Source organism: Catharus ustulatus, chromosome 4 (assembly GCF_009819885.2).
Source record: "Catharus ustulatus isolate bCatUst1 chromosome 4, bCatUst1.pri.v2, whole genome shotgun sequence".
NCBI classification, from domain to species: domain Eukaryota; kingdom Metazoa; phylum Chordata; class Aves; order Passeriformes; family Turdidae; genus Catharus; species Catharus ustulatus.
The window spans coordinates 23,508,303-23,528,016 of NC_046224.1; the positions used below are offsets into that span (position 1 = coordinate 23,508,303).

Below are 19,714 nucleotides of genomic sequence, written 5' to 3' on the forward strand. Positions count from 1 at the left end.
GTTAGGAAATTTTTTGCTACCTTAAAAGACAAAGTTTCAGTCATTAACTAACATTTCATACTCATCCATCAAAATCCTATAAAAACATTGAACACTGCTTTTAGGCCTCAGATAACAATTCCTGCACAGGTGACCTATGTCAAAAGGCCAAACACAAAAAAATCTCCAAGGCAATTGCAAAGAAGCTGGTATCTGGCCTATACTCACTAGATTTCATGGCATTCGGGGCGTTGGAAGGTGCATTCCCCCAGCCTGTAGTCGATGCTCCTGTATCATCTACTTCACCCCACCCGGGACTGGTTTCATTTGGCTCACCCCAGGCAGACGTACCATTGTCTGGAGCAGGTGGAGTGCTTTTGCTCCAGACTGCACAAAGGAGAAAGAGGTTTCATTACAGACCATTTAGACAACGAATTGTTTACTGCAGTGCAGCCCCATGTCATTAATCTACTGCTTTGTTCGTCTTGTTCTGGTTCTCAGTAGCATGGGTGCAACAGAATTGACAATCATTCACAACAAACTTAGAGAGGGCACTGACCTCCAGGGATGAAAAGGAAGAGAATGCTGTGATGAGTAATATTCTTCTCCCAGGTTAAACATGAACCCCACATCTAATACTGTCCTCCTATCTGTGAACTTTTGTGACTAATTACAAGCATCTAACGTAGGGGTTTTATATATTGAATAAAGGTCATATTTGCAGTACACATTAAACCAAGATAGCACTCTTTAAGGTGTCTTTGAGTCAGAGGAAAAGATTACATAATAATTTCTTAATACATTTCTAGGCTATGAAACTTGTTCTTGTCCTTATTCCAAAGAAGAAAGTATTTTTCCAAGTATTCTTTATCATACAGCAAAACCAAACTTGACTAAAAAACTGTCAGAGACATACTCAATTTCAAGTGTTAAATGAGTGTTTCAGAGCATAAGGTTTTTGACTAAAAACAAGTAAAGATTTCCTGCCAATTCTCTAATAATCAAATATTAAAAATGCTATTTAGTTCAAAGAAAGGGAATCTTAGGGGAGACCTTACTGGGAGAGGGAGTTACTTATGGGAGACTTCACAACTATGTGAAAGCAGGCTGTAGCCACACTGGTGGCAGTCTCTTTTCCCATGTAACAAGAAATAGGACAAGAGGAAACGGCCTCAAGTTGCACCAGGGCAGGTTTCAAATGGATATTAGGAAAAACTTTTCACCAAAAGGATTGCCCAGCACTGGAACAGGTTGCCCAGGGAAGTGGTTGAGTCACCATCCCTGGAGGTATTTAAAAGAGCTGCAGATTTTGCACAGAGGAACACAGTTTAGTCATGGACTAAGCAGTGTTTGGCTTATTAAGTTTATGGTTGGACTCAGTCTTAAAGGTTTTTGATTCTGTAATTCAACCTGTTATTCAGTGCTCAAATTGAATATGCAGATTTGTCAGCTAACAAACATTTTCTTTTCCTGGCAAGGTGACCAGTGTTCAGATCACAGTTACTGAAGCACAACAAGCAGAGGACTGATAGATTCAAATTTTAAAGACACTTTAAATACAGAACCAAATATTCAAGTAAGTATTTGGTTTTCTTTATAGAATACAACTACCAGGAATTGGCAGCTACAAGTGTCTCTCCCATCCATTAAGGTTACAAGTCCCATATAGGAGTTTGCTGAAGAAAGAAATGAGATTAGTACCTGATGCTTGTGATTTGCTAGTCATTGGAGTAGGCAGGCTCTGCTCCCTTGGGGCCTGTCCTCCTTGTGAGTTCTTGTCCCACAGATTCACATTCTTGTAGTTATAACTGCTAGGATCTCCCCATGCTGAAGTGCCATCATCAATATCCATTTTTCGACTGATTGACTGTGGAGAAGGTTCCTCCCAGCCACTAGGCTCCTCCTCTTTGGGGGCAGCTGGCTGTGGTCCATTGTTCCAGTTTGGGTTTGGAGGCCGCCCATTACTTGGAGTTTGGGGCGGTGGACCCCAGGAACCAGAAGACTCCTGCTGTTGCTGCTGGTGCTGTTGCTGCTGCTTGTTCCAGGAGTTGGGCTGTCGACCCGTCTCGTTCCATGTTGAAGTTCTTTTACAATCGTCCCATCCACCCTTTGAAGCAGAGCTTGTATTTGCACCATTACCCCAAGTTCCAATCTCATTTTGCCCACCTTCACCCCAACCAGACACTGGCTTGTTTCCTGCACTTTCCCAGTTACTGTTTTTCGTTTGGTCAACTTCCTCTCCCCAACCGTTCTTTCCAGAAGACCATCCTTGATTTGTTTGCCGTCCACCCCACCCCTGATCCTTACTAGAGCTGTCATTCCAAGAGGAAGATGATTTTTCTTCTTGCCTTCCTCCTCCCCAATTAGAAGAATTGGAGTTCTTATAGTCATTCCATCCTCCAGTATTTTTGGGGTCCTTCCACTCCGTTGGGGTTGAGAGCTCACCCCATCCAGACTTGTTTTGATTGCTTTGGCTGGGTACATCGCCCCAGCCCCCTGAGTTCTTTGTCTGTGTGGCAGAGCTCTCCCACCCCTCAGTTCCTTTATCAGACTTCCCCTCGGGCCGTGGCATCTCTTCAATATCCCACACGGTATCTTGCTTAATTTGAGTCTGGCCCCAGCCAGTATTTGAAAGCACTCGGGGGTCCAAGTCAGTCCTGCTCAGCAAAGTCTGCAGGACTGCCTGGCAATCAGGATGTGTAGGCCTGTATGATCGGCGTCCAGAATTGTGACTGTCACTACTTCCTGCTTTGTGGTTGCTTCCAGTGCTTTGACCTCCAACCTCACTTCCCGCAGAGCTGGAAGATCTTCCCCAACAGGGAGCCTGGGAATTGCCTTGGTTTTCAGGAAGAGGGTGGCCTTTTTGATTGTCCCATGCTCCAGTGCTAGAATTTGGTTGGTTTGGACCACTCCACTCTCCAATCTTCAGTTCATCAGACCCAGACAGCTGTTTCCATTCTCCCTGAGAGACCCCAGATGTTAATTTGTTCCCTTCACCCCATTTACTTTCATTTGCATGCTGAGGGCCAAAGTTCCAAGACCCACCACCCGTAGACCGGTTATTGTTATCCCAAGAATCACTTCTTGACCCATTAGGTTTTTGAACAGAAGCTCCTTTCCAGGAGTCCTCTCTATCCTTTCCATTGTTCCCATGGTTTCCAGAATTGCTCTGCCCAGAGACTGTGTCAGTTCCAGAAGACCCCCTAGCTGTACCCCAAGATCCAACACTCCCAGTCTTTCTTTCTCCAGTGCTTTGAGAAGGGGTGTCAGTGCTCCTGGAAGGGTTCCCCAAGCCCATTTCAAAGGGCATTCCCTTATTCTCCATAGGGTTTGGTGAACTTAAGTTCAAGGAGTTAGTGTTTCCATTTTTTGGTCCATCAGTGTTATGAATTTGAGCCTGTTCTCTGCCAGAGACAAAGTTAACACCCGCATTTTCCATCTTTGACTGCTGTTCCCTAGAGGTCTGACCTACTGTGCTAATCTGTGCATTGGAGCTACCACTATCAGATTCCAGAGTTCCTTTCCTAGAATTGCCCTCTTGAACCAGTGCTGGCCAAGCAGATGGGTTGCTATTTGGATTAAAGTTGCTGAAGCCAGAACCGGGACTGATTCTGTCTTGTCCACTCAAGTTCCTCCAATTACCTAGTCCATTGTTACTCTCGGCAGCAGGGTTGGAAGATTGAACAGATTTAGCCTTGGGATCAGATTTCCAGGCCCCAAGATTACATTCGTTTCCAGCGCTTCCAGACTGGCACTGGCTTCCTTTTCCTTTGTTACTAGTGGTGCTTCCTGGCAGAGCGTTCTTCTCCAAGCCAGGGTTCGAGGCACTGTTGTTATCGGTGGTGTTTTCGGAAGAAGACTCAGCATCTTTGCTGGCAATACAAGGCCACTCTTCCATGTCAGACCCGTCTACAATCACCTTGTCCCAGATGTGAGTTGGGTTGGCGTTGGTGCCGCTGTTGGAGGAGGCTCCAGGACCCCAAGTGGAATTTGCATAATTTGAAGCAGCAGCACCTCCAATTGCTGAATCTAAAAGAAAAAAAAACCCCAAACACCCAAAAAGGTCATTAGTAAACTGTATTATTTACAAACATAGAACATCACATTTTGAACATCATTTACCCACTTTTTTTGCAGAGCATAAACTCCGTACTAACAGTTGCAAAAGTATTCATAAATGAATATATACTGTTACTACTGTTACAGTACTGGCTCATAGGACAGCTTCCACAAAATTAGGGCAAACAGCTTAAAAAACTGGGTGGTTAACTGCTCTCACAGCCTCAATTCCTGTATTATAAATTCCAAAGTAAAGATCACCATTTCTGCTTGCTAACACTTTCAATAGAAGATAAGATCAGCTTTCAGTGTCTGTCTGAGGCTTTCACTTCATTAGCTTAGACAATGAACATCCAATGAATGCCTTCTGGATCCTCCTTCACTGAGGCTACCAATGAGGAGTCAGACTTTACAGCAAGGTTAGAACTCCCTTGTAAGCTTTGAATATTGATGAACAGTAGTTTGTCTTCAACCACTAAATCCCACCCACCAAGATCCAAAAGATCAAGCAGCTCCCAAGTACGTTCTGTTCCTTCTGTTGCTTTAACCTCAAATGCAATGTGAACAATAGCAAGGAAGTATGACTCCACTGATATTTTTATCTATCTTTTTAGCACAGAGTAACCCTTTTTTTCCCCTTCCAATTAAAAAACTTTCTGATTAGAGAGATCACAGGAAGAGCTTAAGGAGGACAGACAAAGACAAGCTCAAAAGGCTGCAAGGTTGCAAGATTGTAAACTTAGAAATGGTTCAGCCAATGAACGATGCATAGGCAGCTCTGAACTTAGCAAGATCTTCAAATCAGTGACTTTGACGGAACATTTAATTTCTGTGAAGACATTCTAAAAGCATTAAGACTGGGGTGTTTGCTCACATACAGCATGCTAAGACACAATTCAATGGATTGTTTTCTGAAACCAGTCTTCCCTTGTTGTATTTGACGACAGCAATAATCATAACTATTGAAAGATTTTTGCCAATACATGTCAAACCTTTTTGTCCAAAACTGTCTTGCGTGTCCTGAATTATCACAGGCATTGGAAGAATTGCACAGAACACCTGTTATCTCAGTCCCCTGCATTGGTATGAGACAACAGTATACTTGGTGTCATCTTTCAGGGCACTAGTTTTGCCAGAAGGATTTCAACCCTGGTAGAAAAAGGTCCATGTGAAGAAGGATTACAGTAATTTCACGACCATAAGGCGCACCGGACTATAAAGCGCACTTTTTTTTTTGCAGCGAGGATCCGTGCCGCGCGCAACAAAGTAACGAAGTAGTGACGCCTCCCTGCCCGTGCTGCTCCCAGCGCTTGGGGCTGCCCCCCACCTCTCTGCCAGCGCTGCTGCTGCCCCTCGCCTCCCTGCCAGCGCTGCTCTTGGCACCTGGGGCTGCCCATGGCCGCCCTCCCTTGCGGCTCTCACTTCCGGGTCGGCAAATGTCGCAACTTTGTACATTATATAAGGTGCACCGGACTGTAAGGCACACTTCCGGCTTCGGGCCAAAATTTTAGTCAAAAGGGTGCGCCTTATAGGTGTGAAATTACTGTATGTGTTGACTTTCAGAATTAAATCCTCACCAACACCACCTATTACAATTGGTGAATATCGGAATGCAAGCAAGTAGGTATGCTGCACGATCCTCCCCTATTGGAAACCTGCTTTTGTGTTCTTTCACGTGGCATGAATTTAACCACAGTATCAGTGCATACATTCTCGACCAAACTGGGCCAAAACTGAAGCTCAGTTTGTCAACAGCCAGATCTGACGTGGGATGAACGATGTACAAGGCAGATAGCAACAGTGCACTTGCACAAGCACTTTGACAGAGCATCTAAGAAGCCCCAGTCTCTCCCTTGCTCACCTGCTCATTCCCACTCTGGCACACCTATTCTCACATGCCAGCATGTATGTTCTCACTGATGTTCAGTTAGGTGAATGTGTAGAAGTCATCCACAGACTGGTATCAGCTTTAAAAACCAACCTGATTTCATTTTAATACAAGTCAGACCCCCAGCCCAGTTAACTTATTATAGTGCAGGAAAATGGACGGGGTGAGGCAGACCTCAAGGGCCCCTATCTTTCCTGGCACTCCTGACTCAGATCAGGATAATGACACTAGCCACTGGCTAATACAGCCATATAACCACTTACTTGTTTAATGCACCATTCAATGAAGTGCAAAAGATGAGAATTTGTAATACCAAATTTCAACTTCAGAAAAACAAATATTAAATGTCAAATAATTACATACAACTTAAGGAGCCCCTCAAAATACTTCAAAATGGTCCTCATATAGTACACCCAACAGCAAAAAAAATGTTACTCATGGGAAGCTTTGAAAACTTTTAGAATGCTTCACTACCACAAATTTTCCTTAGCCAGTCTACTACAATAACTGTGAAAGCATACCAGTGCTAGGACTTTATATAGGAGCCATAGACTTCAGGGCATGTTTTGTTTCAGGTGTTTTATCAAAATAAATTATCTCTAAGAAACTGGTAAGTTAAAATTTTGCCACTGTACTTTAACGTTCATTTTGTCCTTTATTAAACAGCAATTATGAAAGACAAGATAAATACTCTGTCAAACAGGGATTTGCTACAAATGAATTCAGGCAGTGAAACCACAAAACAATGGAATTGTTCATTTTCCTAGAATCTTATTTGTTAAGGACAGCCTTCCCACCTAGCTCACTTGGTTCTGTACAAGTCACCTCTGTTTTTAATTCCAAACCACAGAGAACTAAAAAAAGTTTGATTTCCACGATGGTTAAAAAACATCATCCTATTGATCTGGTATGATTTTCAAAGAAAACTCAGACCTACTGTTAATGTTATTTTCTTCATTTTGACTTTCAATTACTTAAAACTTCTTTTTTAAACATCCTTATTGTTAGAATTAAAGCTGTCCTTCACTTTCCAGGTCACCTAAGCCTTTCTTTAGAAGGCAGCTATTTTGAGTGTAATTTTGTTTGTTCTACTATTATAATTAAAGAAGAAATATTACAGTTCATACAGCTCACCAAAATTAATGGAAAAGTAAAAACAGAGCAGCCATCACTTGTACAAAAAGCTTATCTATGTACAAAAAATAACATTACTACCAAAAACAGGAGTAAGGAGCAATTGGTCATCTTTCTGTTTCATCCAGACAAGACGTGACAGACACCTGCCCTTTGCAGACCTGGCATCTACATGTCTGTTTTATGAGATGAGACAAAAATGTGACAAGACAGGAAATTCATGTTAAAGAAACCTGAAGAGCCATTAAGAACTACTCAGTGACAACCATAAAATACTGTTTATTTACGCCTTGTGTTTACCTCACTGCAGAGCATTTCAGCAACTAATTAAAACTACACAAAACATACTTGAAAAAAAAAAAACCTCTTGGTCCATCTAGTAGTAAAAATTATATCCACTGCTGCCAACAGAAGCCTTCAGTACACTGAAAGGGTAGAAGTTCCCCAAAAGCAACCTGAGTTTTGTTATACAATGACAGGCTCATGTACAATTTCAGCCATTCCTTTTCTGCCATGCACCAGTGCATTCATTTAGCATCATTTATTATCATCACTTGCCTGTTGCAGTCCCACTGTCGCTCTGCAGCAGTGCTCCTGTCACTGGTTGTGCGTTGTTTGGGTTTGCTCCTGGTGCTGCCGGGGAGGGAGGCCCTGCTCCACCCCCAAGGAGCATGCAGGATGGCGGAGGAGGCTGCCCACGTTTCAGTAACACTTTGTGGTCCTGCTGGCAACGGAATCGCGGCGGCACCTCCCGAGGCATGTAGCGGGCGGCGCTTGGCGGTTGTCCGTTCGGCACTGCCACCCTTTTGGCATTGTTGCCACCATTGACTGGTGGCGATGGAGAGTTGCCAATTGGGCTGGCAGCCACTGGTTGGCTTAAACTTGGTTTCGTCACTTCGGGCACTGAAAAACAGGAAGGATGAAAATCAGAAGTTTTTCCACTTGAACCTGTGTTAGCTACAAGAACTCAATGTGACTCTTTGTTTTGTTTTTAAGCTCTGAAATACTGTGCAGCTCCCACCTTCTCAACAACCAAAAACAATTTAAGGAAGCAGGAATAAGCAGTAGCAGCAGACCTCTTGCTTCCATGTGCAACTCTGTAGTCTAGGATGAAACTATGCTCACCAATTTTGCTCAAAATCAAACATTTCTTGCAAATGTAAAGTTGGCAAAAAATATACCCCAGACAGCGAGTAATTTTAAAATATGAGCAAATGTAACTGGCTCCACCTTCCTGATCTTCAACTGGTTTTTGAATTGTTACGCATCATCATACAACAGGAAATCTGAAATCAGAACCCAAGTTTTCACCTGTGTATTAAGCTACACAGCTGCTTCCTAAACAAACAAAAAGATGAGAAAGAACCTGTCTCCTTTTGGATTTGGAGTTAACAAATCCAAGTTCTCTGTGCTGCTTTTAAGCAAGACAGTAATAGCTGACTCTCACTCAAAAGACAGTCTTACAAAGAGCAATTGTGTTTGGTTCACTTAAGGTTTTCCTGCTGGTCACCAGGTGCCCCTATAACCAAAGACAATCTGCTCCTATTATATACTGGAGAAGAAAACCACAAATCCTTGAGGAGCTAACACCATCCCAAAACCTGCGTAAGAGACTCCAGACAAACTAATCATAATCAGTAAAACATTTATTCTTACAAATGTAAGAGATGAACACAAGTGGGTCTTTCTTGGGCAACATGAAAGCATTAATTGTCCACATTTTATTTTTACATGGGTTTTCTGGCTTCTCTAGATAGGCTTCATTGTCCAAACTCCAAAAAGTTGGTGTTAGCCATAAATATCAAGTTACTACTTTAGTCCTTTTCTTTTACTAATGGCAATTTCCCCACAAAATTTATCAGAAACTGATACACAAAGGAGATAAAATGTATTTTTACAACAGCCAAGTTATTTAGTTCAACCTTCAAGATGCTCACTCATCAGTCTGGCTTCTCTATTGGACTTGAATTTAAGTTTCCAAACCCAAGTAATTTTCATTCATTTTGGTACTACACGATAAGTAAGCAGGTTTTTGCTGTTTTCATTCCCTTTATGAAAGTGGTTTCAGTCTCAGCTTTTTGTTTAAAACGGTTGTAAAACAGAGACCTGAGCATTTCAGCTAACCTATCTCATCTACAATCCTCATTCTTTCTGCAAGTATTTTGATGCTGACAACACATCTGCAGAACAGTTGTAGCTTCTCCATTTTAATCACCTCAACTTATTTCTTCAGAATACTCATATTCAATATGTCATCTTTACTCATAAGTTCCCTTCCTTTTCTAACAGTTTTGATAAAGATCTGAATCTTGGTTCAACTCAATAAAAGTACTCCTTAGAATCAAAGATTCTTACCTTTGGTTTTTTGATCTGTGACCTGCAAATTAAGAACAAGAATGTAAATAAGAGTTTTAAGTAGTACAAAACAAATATTGAACATGTTGTGCTAAATCACAATTTTAATATATTAGCACAATAACAGATTTTTTTGTTGAATGAAAACAACCAACTGATGGACTACAAGTCTAAATAGTATTTTTAGTTAGATATACACATATATACATACACAAGGTTTTTGAAAGCATTACAACTCTGTAATGAGTGCCTGACGCAGAAGTCCTTGGCAGAAACAATCATACTCGTGATTTTAAGTACTCAATCCTCCTCCTCATCCCAAACATGGGCTTCCAAAGCACAAATAAACATGTGCTGTAGCATTACAGTTCTCTCAGATTTTGGAGGTCAAGTATTTCAGTTAAAGTGTAACACAGCCTTCCTTCTGTGAGAGTATCCTTACAGTAGACTGTTGGGGCCTGAAGTAACCACAGCAGTCTGTCTCTCTGCCATCTTCCCATTTCACCTTTCCCAGAACATCTCTTCCAATGAGAAGTAATTCTGAACCTTACTGGATTCATTTCCACGCTTACAAAAAGTACCAGCAACATCTAAAAAGTAAAGCTACTGAATGCAACAAGAAGTCAATGACTGAAAAGAGCATTCACACTGGCCAACATACTCAATATGGGTTTTGCTGTATCCTACATTGTTTCAGCATAGCAGATTTCAAACTACAGTACCAACAAACACATCACTGGTATATTCTCTGGAATCACGTGTATTGTAGCATTTTTTTAACCTGTCCATCATGAGTTCCACTACAGAATAATGAAAAAACTGTAAAGATCATCATGTGTCAGGTTCTATGACACCTATACTTAAATGAAATTGCTGAACTAGTCCATATTTCTGGAAAGCACACAGCAACACTATAGAATAATGAAAGCACAAGTAAAAAGCAGTTTATTGTTGAAACTAACCAAGTCAGAACTCCTTTGTATGGTAAAGAATAAAAAAACAAACTGCACTAAATTGTTATGGTATCATTTACCTTGGAAAGATGAAAACTGTAATATGCAAAGTGGAACATTCACTAAAATACAAAATCTTATGCATTGCAGCCTCACAGACACATACCACCCTAAAGCCTCAAGGACAAAAATGTATCTGTATAAAACCACGTCTGTACCAAGCCAGACATCAATTTTCAACTTCACTTATGAAAAATCCCTTAAGCATCAATTACATTTTCTTCTGTAACAGTTAAAAATTCTTTTACACACTTAATTGACCCTGATGCTTGACTACTAAAGGAAAAGGGGAAAAATATTAATTATTACAATCTGGTAATGCTGATAGGTTTACTGTGGTCAACAGTAGACACATTTAGTAAATTAGTAATTTGTCTACTTGGATAAAAAACATTTTACTGAATCCTTGAAAAAGTCTACACAAATAAACACAAATTACTTTAGACGGAAAAAACAACCAAAAAACCTTCTGCCTATAATGACTCTCTCTCCTAGTCAAAATGATCTGGTTTTGTGATTGTTTTCATCTAAAATTCAAAAGCTGAAATAAATGTGACAATGTTTCAGATTTACTCAGAGCTGTCATGTCTCTCTGGGCAACCTATGAGCATGGGCAGAGTGGGAGCAGCTACAGTGAATGGGAAGGTGGAATAAATCTCAGCCTACTGACGAGCTACCAAGCAATCCCTGGGACACCAACCACAGGTATATTTAAGCTATGAACTTGCTTGCATAACCTCTCTAAGTGATTTAAGTAATTTTTTTTTAAATTTAATTTTTTAAGTTTCGAATGATCCAGACAGAACAATTGTTTCATGTTAAACAAAACTTAGTATGAAAATGGTACCATGAAATCTTTGCTGCTTATTTGGTGAACACCTCCAGAGTCACCAACAATGAACATGCACATTGACGTTTTGTCCATTTGGTTGCCTGCTTTGCTATTCTTAGCCATCTCCAACTATTACTGTGAAGTTTGGCCTCTAGAAGATTAAATTACTTAGTCTTTACCCTTCCGAGAGGGTGGCAGAATATGTACTGAGCAACTTAGTAGGTGAGAGACCACACAAGAAAGCTGGCAAATCTCTTTTGTATTCAAAACACCAATTCTTCAGTAAACACAGCACTGTTATCAAGATGATCAGTACAGCCTTTTCAAGTTTCCCTTTTATCACTGAATATCAGCAAATAGTCCTCAAGTCTCTATTCTTTATTCATAAGGGTCTGCTGTTTCTGGTTTCTACATACATTTTTTCTACTTGAACATTAAACGGCACCAACACCAAGGCAAAAAGACACTGGAGAGACCTTATCTGTGGCAACTGCTCTTTTGCACTGTTATTTGGGGATGTATCAGCTGGATGAAGACAACTGATACACATTTATCAGCACTCAATTTAAACTGATAGACTCAAATTGGTGAAAAAGCCAATTTAAAAAAGACCTTGAATAAGCCAAAATTCAACTGAAGTTGGTGCTGTCTGTTGTCAGCAGAAAACCACAGAACATAAGAGTAAACACTGAGATCTTTCATCACCTGATCTGTTACTGAAGCAACTGAAAAACAGACTACTGAAAGAGAAAAGAGTCTTTTGCTCTCAATTTCACATAGTCATTGATGGTGGAAGGGATAGCGTCTGGAAATCTAATCCACAGTTCTTACCCATGTCCTCCACCTGGTCCCAAGAGGCTCCTCAATTTGGAACAATCATCAAAACTGCATTGCAAACGACCATGTGAAACTCAGTTTTGAGCATCTAACGATAGAGGCACCACAACCCCTCTGGGAAACCTGTTTCAGTGGCTGCCCAACCACATACATGCACAAAAAAGGAGGCTTTTTATGATTAGATAGAGTTTCAATATGTACATAATGTCTTATGCTTTGCTACTGGGCACCGTGGAGAAGAGTATGCCTCCATCTTTTTACTCCCTTCCACAAAGCACTAATATACATTGATGAAATCTCCCAAGTTTCCTCTCCTCCAAGAACAGTCACAATGCTTTCTATCCTCATTTGTCAGATCCTTCAGTCCATTAATCATCTTAAAGGCATTTTGCTGAACTTGCTCCAGGGTGGTTGCACCTATCTCACACTGGGAAGCCCAGAAAGGATTTTACTGGTAAAAAGCATGGGTAACGCCTTTAAGGCTCAAGCTTACATGTCAAGTTAATTCCCAGAGAACAACCAGTCAAATTTTTTTGCAAAATACAGACCTTCTAATACACTAAGTTTCAAACGTGTTTTCTGAGTAGAACCAATTTTGGTAACTTACAAATTTTCCACAACTCAGACTTGAACTGGTAGACATCAGCAAAAGTGCTACTAGCTACAGAAAACCTAAAATGTGAGTAATACTTAGCAAAAAAACAAACTGAATCTTCAGTAGTAAATATTTAATATAAACTTCCTTAAGGATTGAAAAAAGAGAAAAGGATCTTCCTGCTCTAATAAATATTTACTCAACTTTACTGCAAGAATTGCAGAAGCTTATCATATTTTAATCCACAAACACCTCAAACAAGCAGTAGTTGTGTAGAGAGAGATCCAAAGAAGTCATATTAAGGAACTTAAAATACTTTCTGTCAAAAAAAATCTCTTTTATTTTACACAGCACTCTAAGGACAGGAAACATCCAAGTAAAACACTTCTGTTCCAGGAAAATTATGCAAGTGTCTTTAAAGAAGCACCACTCTAAGCAATCAATTTTTTAAGTTCAAATACAAACAATTTAACATCTTATTACCACCAATACTATTTATGTTGCAGCTGGATAAAATAATTCAAATATCAAAACCCACCTTCTGAGCAGAGTCCTTCTTTTTCTTATCCTCTTTCTTCCTTTTCTTGTCTTCCATTAACTGTTCTTCCCTTTCTTGCTCCTTCTCTCTGCCAAAACACGAAAAACAATGGTCTGAGAACGATCAAGTTGTATAAGAGCCACACATCCTACAAAACTCTTCCCTGCAAGAAAGACAGTAAGCTATCAGATTCCTCTTATCATACTTCATTTCTATCTAAGGGTTTCTGTCGAATTGATAAGAAAGCACCTTCCAGCTCAGTATGGCCACAATCATGCCACATGCTGCATAAAGGAAAATTCCTTTATTCAGATCAGGTCTTATATGGCACTTCCCTACATAAATCAATCATATGCCTGATAGTAGAAAATATCTAAGACATTTGGCCAAAGTACTCTTATAATTGGGTCATGCTATTATTTAACTAAGAGTCTCACGAATCTTTTTACATGGTTAAAAAAAAAGGGAAGTTGTAATTTAATATAAGATAGTTTGGTCTGATACAACATTTATCTTCACAAGGGGAAGAGAGTATTCTATTGCCTGTAGCTATGTCACTTGTAAGAGACTAGAAGTGTCACATCAAATAAAACCTATCATTTATTATACAAATCTCTAATTTAATTTCTAGGCTATTGTATCCACCCACAGAATTTTTGTGATGAAACTTCTAATATAAATTACTTTCCAGGGAATCTATTTTTTCCCACAAGAAAAATTTTCAAAAAAAGGAAAAAAAATTACATGCAGCTGCTATTGTTGTCAAGCCATCATCTTGTTGCTATGTTCTGTATCAAATATGAAAGTATTATGGAAAAGTGAATTTACTGCATATATACTATTGGTTGAGTTGTTTCTATGGTGAATACCATTTTTGTTAACCAGTTCTCTTCACCTCCTTAAAAATAAATTTAAGGCCAAGTTTTCAGCTTACTTGGAGTAAATTCTTTTTATAATGAAAGATTAGGACAAAGATCATTAATGTAAAAAGCTGATTTGACAGATGAGAAGTAGGATCACAGACTCTACAAATGGGAACCAACTAACAAGTATAATCCATAATCTTTCAGAAGAAAATTTTATAAAAAAACAGAACAGCATTACAAACAGAACTGGAGTTTATAACAGTAGTGAACTATTTCTTGTATTTATGCCTAAATCAAAGGATTTTTTTGACCAGAGTTTTAAAAAGCTGAAGAGTTGAGTTGGCTTTGCTGTTACAGTGTACAGACCCTTCCTTGAATTTCATCTATATAGTGAAGGTGAAAGAAATATCCTTTTCATTTTCACTAAATACTCTGAAGGCAGAGTGCAAAGAGACATTTACACAACTGATTCCTACAAAAGTATTTTGAGATGCTATGTATTAGGAGCTTCCTGATTGAAGACTTCCAGAAACTCTCTAAATGACAAAACTCCCATAGAGAGTAATACATGAAGTAATACATGACCTCCTGGTTTCCTGAAATTGGGCTCCCCTTCTTGGTGGATGGATAAAATGGATAAGGGCAAGATGACTCTTTAGTAACAACATCCTGAGACTGCCATGAAGTGCAATTACTACATTTTTTTTTTCAGTGAAGCACTGGGGAACTTAGCGTACTTGGCATTGTCTGTCATAGTACTGAGACAGAATTTTTCATTTTCTCTGAGCCGTAGATTGCAAGCAAGATGAAAAAGCTCTCCTGTGACACACTCATCATTCAAAGTTGCTATGACTTCAAATTATGTTTACTACTTTTGTCTTGTCAAGCTATGTATAGCTTTTGGGCTGTAGGGCAAGTTACAACTATGCCATTTCCAAAAAACTTTCTTGCAGCAGGCAAATGTTTAAAAAAAAGTTTAAAAGGAGCTGTCTCAAAAGAGCTGCTGAAACATGGTAGGATCAAAAGACAAAATGCCTTCTAGTAACTGCTTGGCATACAGGCAGCTTTCTACTTAAAAGCACTTTCCTCACTTTTGTGAGCAGACAAGAAGGGAATAGAAAAGAAAGAAAAGAATCATGTTCACAATCACAGCTGAAGCTATGGCTTACAGTGACATACAGTACTAAAAGGATTCAAGGACAAAAGATCCATAGCCTGAAAGTAATCATCTAGTTATGGTCTGCCTTTCTGGTAAATTTAGGACATGGAGATTGTTATTGCTGTTGCCTTGTTTTTTGATCTATGTGGACTAAGGCTGCAGAGAAGCCCTTTTGTTTTGCATGACAACCTCTCTTTCAGTAGAAATTTAATATTTCATTGGGTGCATCCTCAACAACTAAACACAGTAGCAAATGACACTTGATTTACTTCATTTACCAGAAGTTTATTTATGCTTCAATTCATGTAAGCTCTACTAAGGTGGAAGGGACCTATCTGAACACTTGGGTACCTCACATGACAAGACCACAGAGCTCGACAAAGTACTAAGTGAAACCTCACAAAGATGTCAGAAGTACAGAGTTATACTTTGCAAATGACAGAGCAAGAATAGATGCTACAGACACACTAATAATGTACAGCCACGGTGGAAGTTCACTGAACTAGAAGGGTAAATTTTTATTGTTATTTGGGGTATCACAAGTGCCATCATCCCAATTCTACCCTTGGATGCATTTCATAATGCTTGTTTTATGATCAATGATTTTCCTCTTCAGGTGGATGCAAGATGCTTGTTGAATACAAGTTGAACTTGCAGTGTCAAATGTTCTGAAAAACTCAACATCAACAAAGCTTTCAATCACCGCCTTGATTTACTCCAGAGATAATGCTGCCTATTAACTTCTCATTAGCCAAAAGAGAGTTCTTGGCCTGTTGAAAACTCAGGGGTCCATCATGTGCTTTCCAGCAAACAGCTGCTCACACTGAGGAGATCAACAGGGGGAGAAAACCCATCAACTCCATTTAGAGTAATACAATACAATACAGAGTGAATTTAGAGTAATACAATGGGGTGTGGTTCCGGGTTTTGTTACGAGCACACTGTAATGGGAACACAGACACACCACAACCCTGAAGAGGAAGTCTGCTAAATAGCAATCAGCAGCCAGCTTTTTAATCTATTTTTTTTTCAAGAAAGCATGTGCTGATCTAAAAATATGACCTTGTTGCACTTTAATATCTCCCACAAAATCTTAGAATCAACATTACTGAAAAGTATTTAAAAAGGACATTACAGATTTTAATTCCAATTATTTGAAGTACGCCATATTAAAAGCTTACAAATGATGAGAAACTAAGTTGTAATCCAAAATGTTATCTTCATTCTAAAAAAGCCCAAAACCAAATAAACCCAGTAGCTATGATGCGTTACACCTCATCTAAGTTCTTAAAAGAACCTCTTCTGGCTAAGTCAAAAGCAATCATTTTAGAGAAAGTAAGTTTTTTTACACTAGTTTAAACTAGAGACATAAGAGAAAACAGTTGTGACATCCATATTATTAAAACATCCATTTCAGGAAAATAAAACAGACATTCAAGAAATGTGTTCTCCCTCAAAAAAATTTACCTGTTTTACAAAGTGGTAATTTCCTGTAAAATTCTATTACTCATCCTTCCAGAAAATTCTATTTTAAAGAGTTATTCTGAGAACATTATGGGCTTAATGCCCCAGTAGACGACAGAAGTTGTCTTCAAAGCTCTTGATATCATGAACTGAACTGAGACAAGACGACATGCAATGTATTGCACACTATCTGCTGCCACCACACTTGGATAGGCAGAGATAAAGCATCATACAGTATTAGTCTACACAAACCCCATAAACCTCTGAGGTCACCCTCAAACTAAAACTGCACCAAAAAAAGTAAGTGAAATGTAAGAAATGAAATGAAAATTCCTAGAGTGGCACTTCAGAGCACACAACTCCCAGGTACTTTCACAACACCACAGGACAACAGCATGAGGGTTTGGAAGTTTCTCACAGGTGAAGATGTACGCCAGATACCAGTACTGTGAGTCCTCCCTCCTCCTGACCTCACACTTTACCCCATTTCAGTACAGTCAACTTGAGTTAGCTACACTATGACACAGGAGCGGCAGTAAACTTCTATAGGTGCACCCTGTTCTGTGTTGTGATAAGCACAGGGCAATTTACAAACCTGCTTCCAAATTGTGAGCCAACTTGTGCATCTTGTTTCAGAACACTGGGATTCTGAAACCACACTTGCAGGACCAGAAGCACTTTTATATCTATATAGCCACCATGTCACCCAAACAACTGCTAAATCTTCTCTCAAGCCTTCAGCCACAACTAGCCAGAGCTAAAGGCCTACATCATATGCAGAGAATGATTTGCATGCATGCACAGACCATTGTCACACAGAAGCAAAACTTAACCTATTAATAACTCTTTCTTACAGATAAGCCTCTAGTGACAAAATGTCAGACCACAAATGTATTTCAAGTCTTTTGGAAACAGACAGACTCAAAACTTGATTAAACCAGAAATTTATCCAACAATAAGGTATCCAACATTGGTCAAGATTTGAAGTAAAAAGAATTTCAAGTGAACTCTAACTAGAAGCACCTGGTTTCTCAACACTGCTGAAAGTTTTCTTGGTATTGTGATAAATTATACAGCCTGGATGCCAGAAGAATTAGGCATCACATACTGGTGTCTTAGACGTGTTGCAAAATACCTCTATAACAAGCTAAAGCCCAGGTGCAGCTTCCAAGACAGAAACTCCCCTCAATCCACACAGGGACAAAATCCCTTACATGAAAGTAAAATGTCTTCAACAATGCTATTTCATTATCACCTTGCTACTGCCACTGGCAAGTGGTTTTCATTTTCTTCCACCTTTTTTCCTCTTCACCAAGCTCTGTCCTTGACCTTCGCTTGCTTGGACCTTTTCTGGAATTTAGTTGAATGTATAGGAAGCAAATTCAACTCACCATAATGCATTAAAAAGCATGAGCTGGTTGGAACTAGGGGTCATAAGCAATGAAGAAAAGGCATACTACAAAGTCCCAAGTAAGTTCTTTGAAGTGCAAGCCCTTCTTGCTGCAGCAATGAACACTGGCAGTCTACAGCTTGAAATGCTCAAGGTGGATGAAAGCTTTTAAATCATACCAGGGAGTTGGATGTTAGAGACTAAAAATGAAACAAAATTAAATGCACCACAACTGGAGCATAGAAATCCTTAGAATTTTACTTCACTTTCACTTAACATATCTCACTTAATAGACATGCTCCATTATTTCAGGAGCATGAGAAGAGTGTGGCATGTCCAAACACGAAAGTGTGCTCCAGTGCATTTAAAGAGAACATCAAACAGGAGCAAGATGTAACACAGCATGGAATAAATCCCATACCCCACATTCCTAAAGGTAAAATTACTTCCACTAGACTAAGCTATGTAAATAAAGAGTTATGATCTTGCTGATCAAAAGAGTAAAAATGGGATTCATTTTATTTTTTAAAAAATTTAAAATACTAAACATCACAGCCTTCTTTCTTATCAAGCAATGCTTGCGTGCATAGATTAGACAGCCATAAGCCATACAAAATGCGCTTACATGGGAGATAGCCAATTCAAAAGTCAGTCTTCAGGCTGAACTGACAAAAAATGGAATAGGAAATTATTTTAGGTCAAGTGATTTCTGATGTTTATAAGAAAAAACAATTGATCTTTCGGAATAGCATTCCTGAAGACCTAGGGTATAAAAACTTCAGAGGGGGAAAAAAAAATTGTTTGCTTGAAATGAGACAGAAATTCACAGCATCACTGAAGAACCACAATGCCAATATAAGGGTTAAACTGTGCAGTTCAAAATTGCCCATCTAGTAAAAGGATCATTGTCCCACACTTTCTGAATGTAAGTAAAATCCAGAGAGCAAAACTCAGCCCTTCAGAGTGTGAAATTAAGACTTCCATACTTGCAACATGTATATAGTATATATGCCATATGCAAGACAAAAGCTTGTCATCTTTCTCTCCCAGGGAAAGCTGTGGATTTTATATAAACACAACACATACTCACCATGTATTAAATAAAAGACTGTAAAAAGTGTGTTTTTAGAAGTGCTCTAAAGCAGCATTTTTAAAAGATTATTCCTTTTCAAGGACTTAGAGTAAGCTGCTTTTTCTTCCCTTTGGCCAAAAACCAAAACAGTGTCAGAGCAAGAAAGCTGCAGACTTTAAATAGCGCATCTGGCACAAGCGATACGCCTTTATCGCAGCACAACATCAGTAACTGGACGCTGCTCTAGATAATAACCAACTTTAAAACATCAGCAAACTTGACTTTGCTGAAAGTACACTTTTCTAAAGGAATGCTCCTTACAAACTGTTATTACATTCATTAATAGAGTAAAAGTAATTCTCTGTGGTATATTCTATATATACACACCTATGTATACCTATGCACAATGATTTATAGTGAGACAACAACTGAGCATAAAGCACTCTTTAAAGAACTGAGTGGTATTATCCCCACAGTACAACAACAAATGTTCACAAAAATGGAGGTTTTTTCTCAATTCTTCAGCAACTGAA

General features: G+C 39.3%; 1 protein-coding gene across 6 annotated transcripts in view; it reads right to left on the reverse strand.

The window, feature by feature from the left end:
- The window catches only part of TNRC6B (trinucleotide repeat containing adaptor 6B), a 128,550-nt gene that overhangs the window by 30,434 nt on the left and 78,402 nt on the right, over positions 1-19,714 (reverse strand). For all 6 annotated transcript variants that reach the window (XM_033058365.2, XM_033058363.1, XM_033058364.2 and 3 more), the window contains 5 exons: positions 13,231-13,318; positions 9,416-9,437; positions 7,619-7,963; positions 1,681-4,008; positions 208-366 (listed from right to left, as the gene is read on the reverse strand). In XM_033058365.2, coding sequence (XP_032914256.1) covers positions 208-366; positions 1,681-4,008; positions 7,619-7,963; positions 9,416-9,437; positions 13,231-13,318 — 2,942 coding nt within the window. The remainder of the gene's footprint in view (positions 1-207; positions 367-1,680; positions 4,009-7,618; positions 7,964-9,415; positions 9,438-13,230; positions 13,319-19,714) is intronic.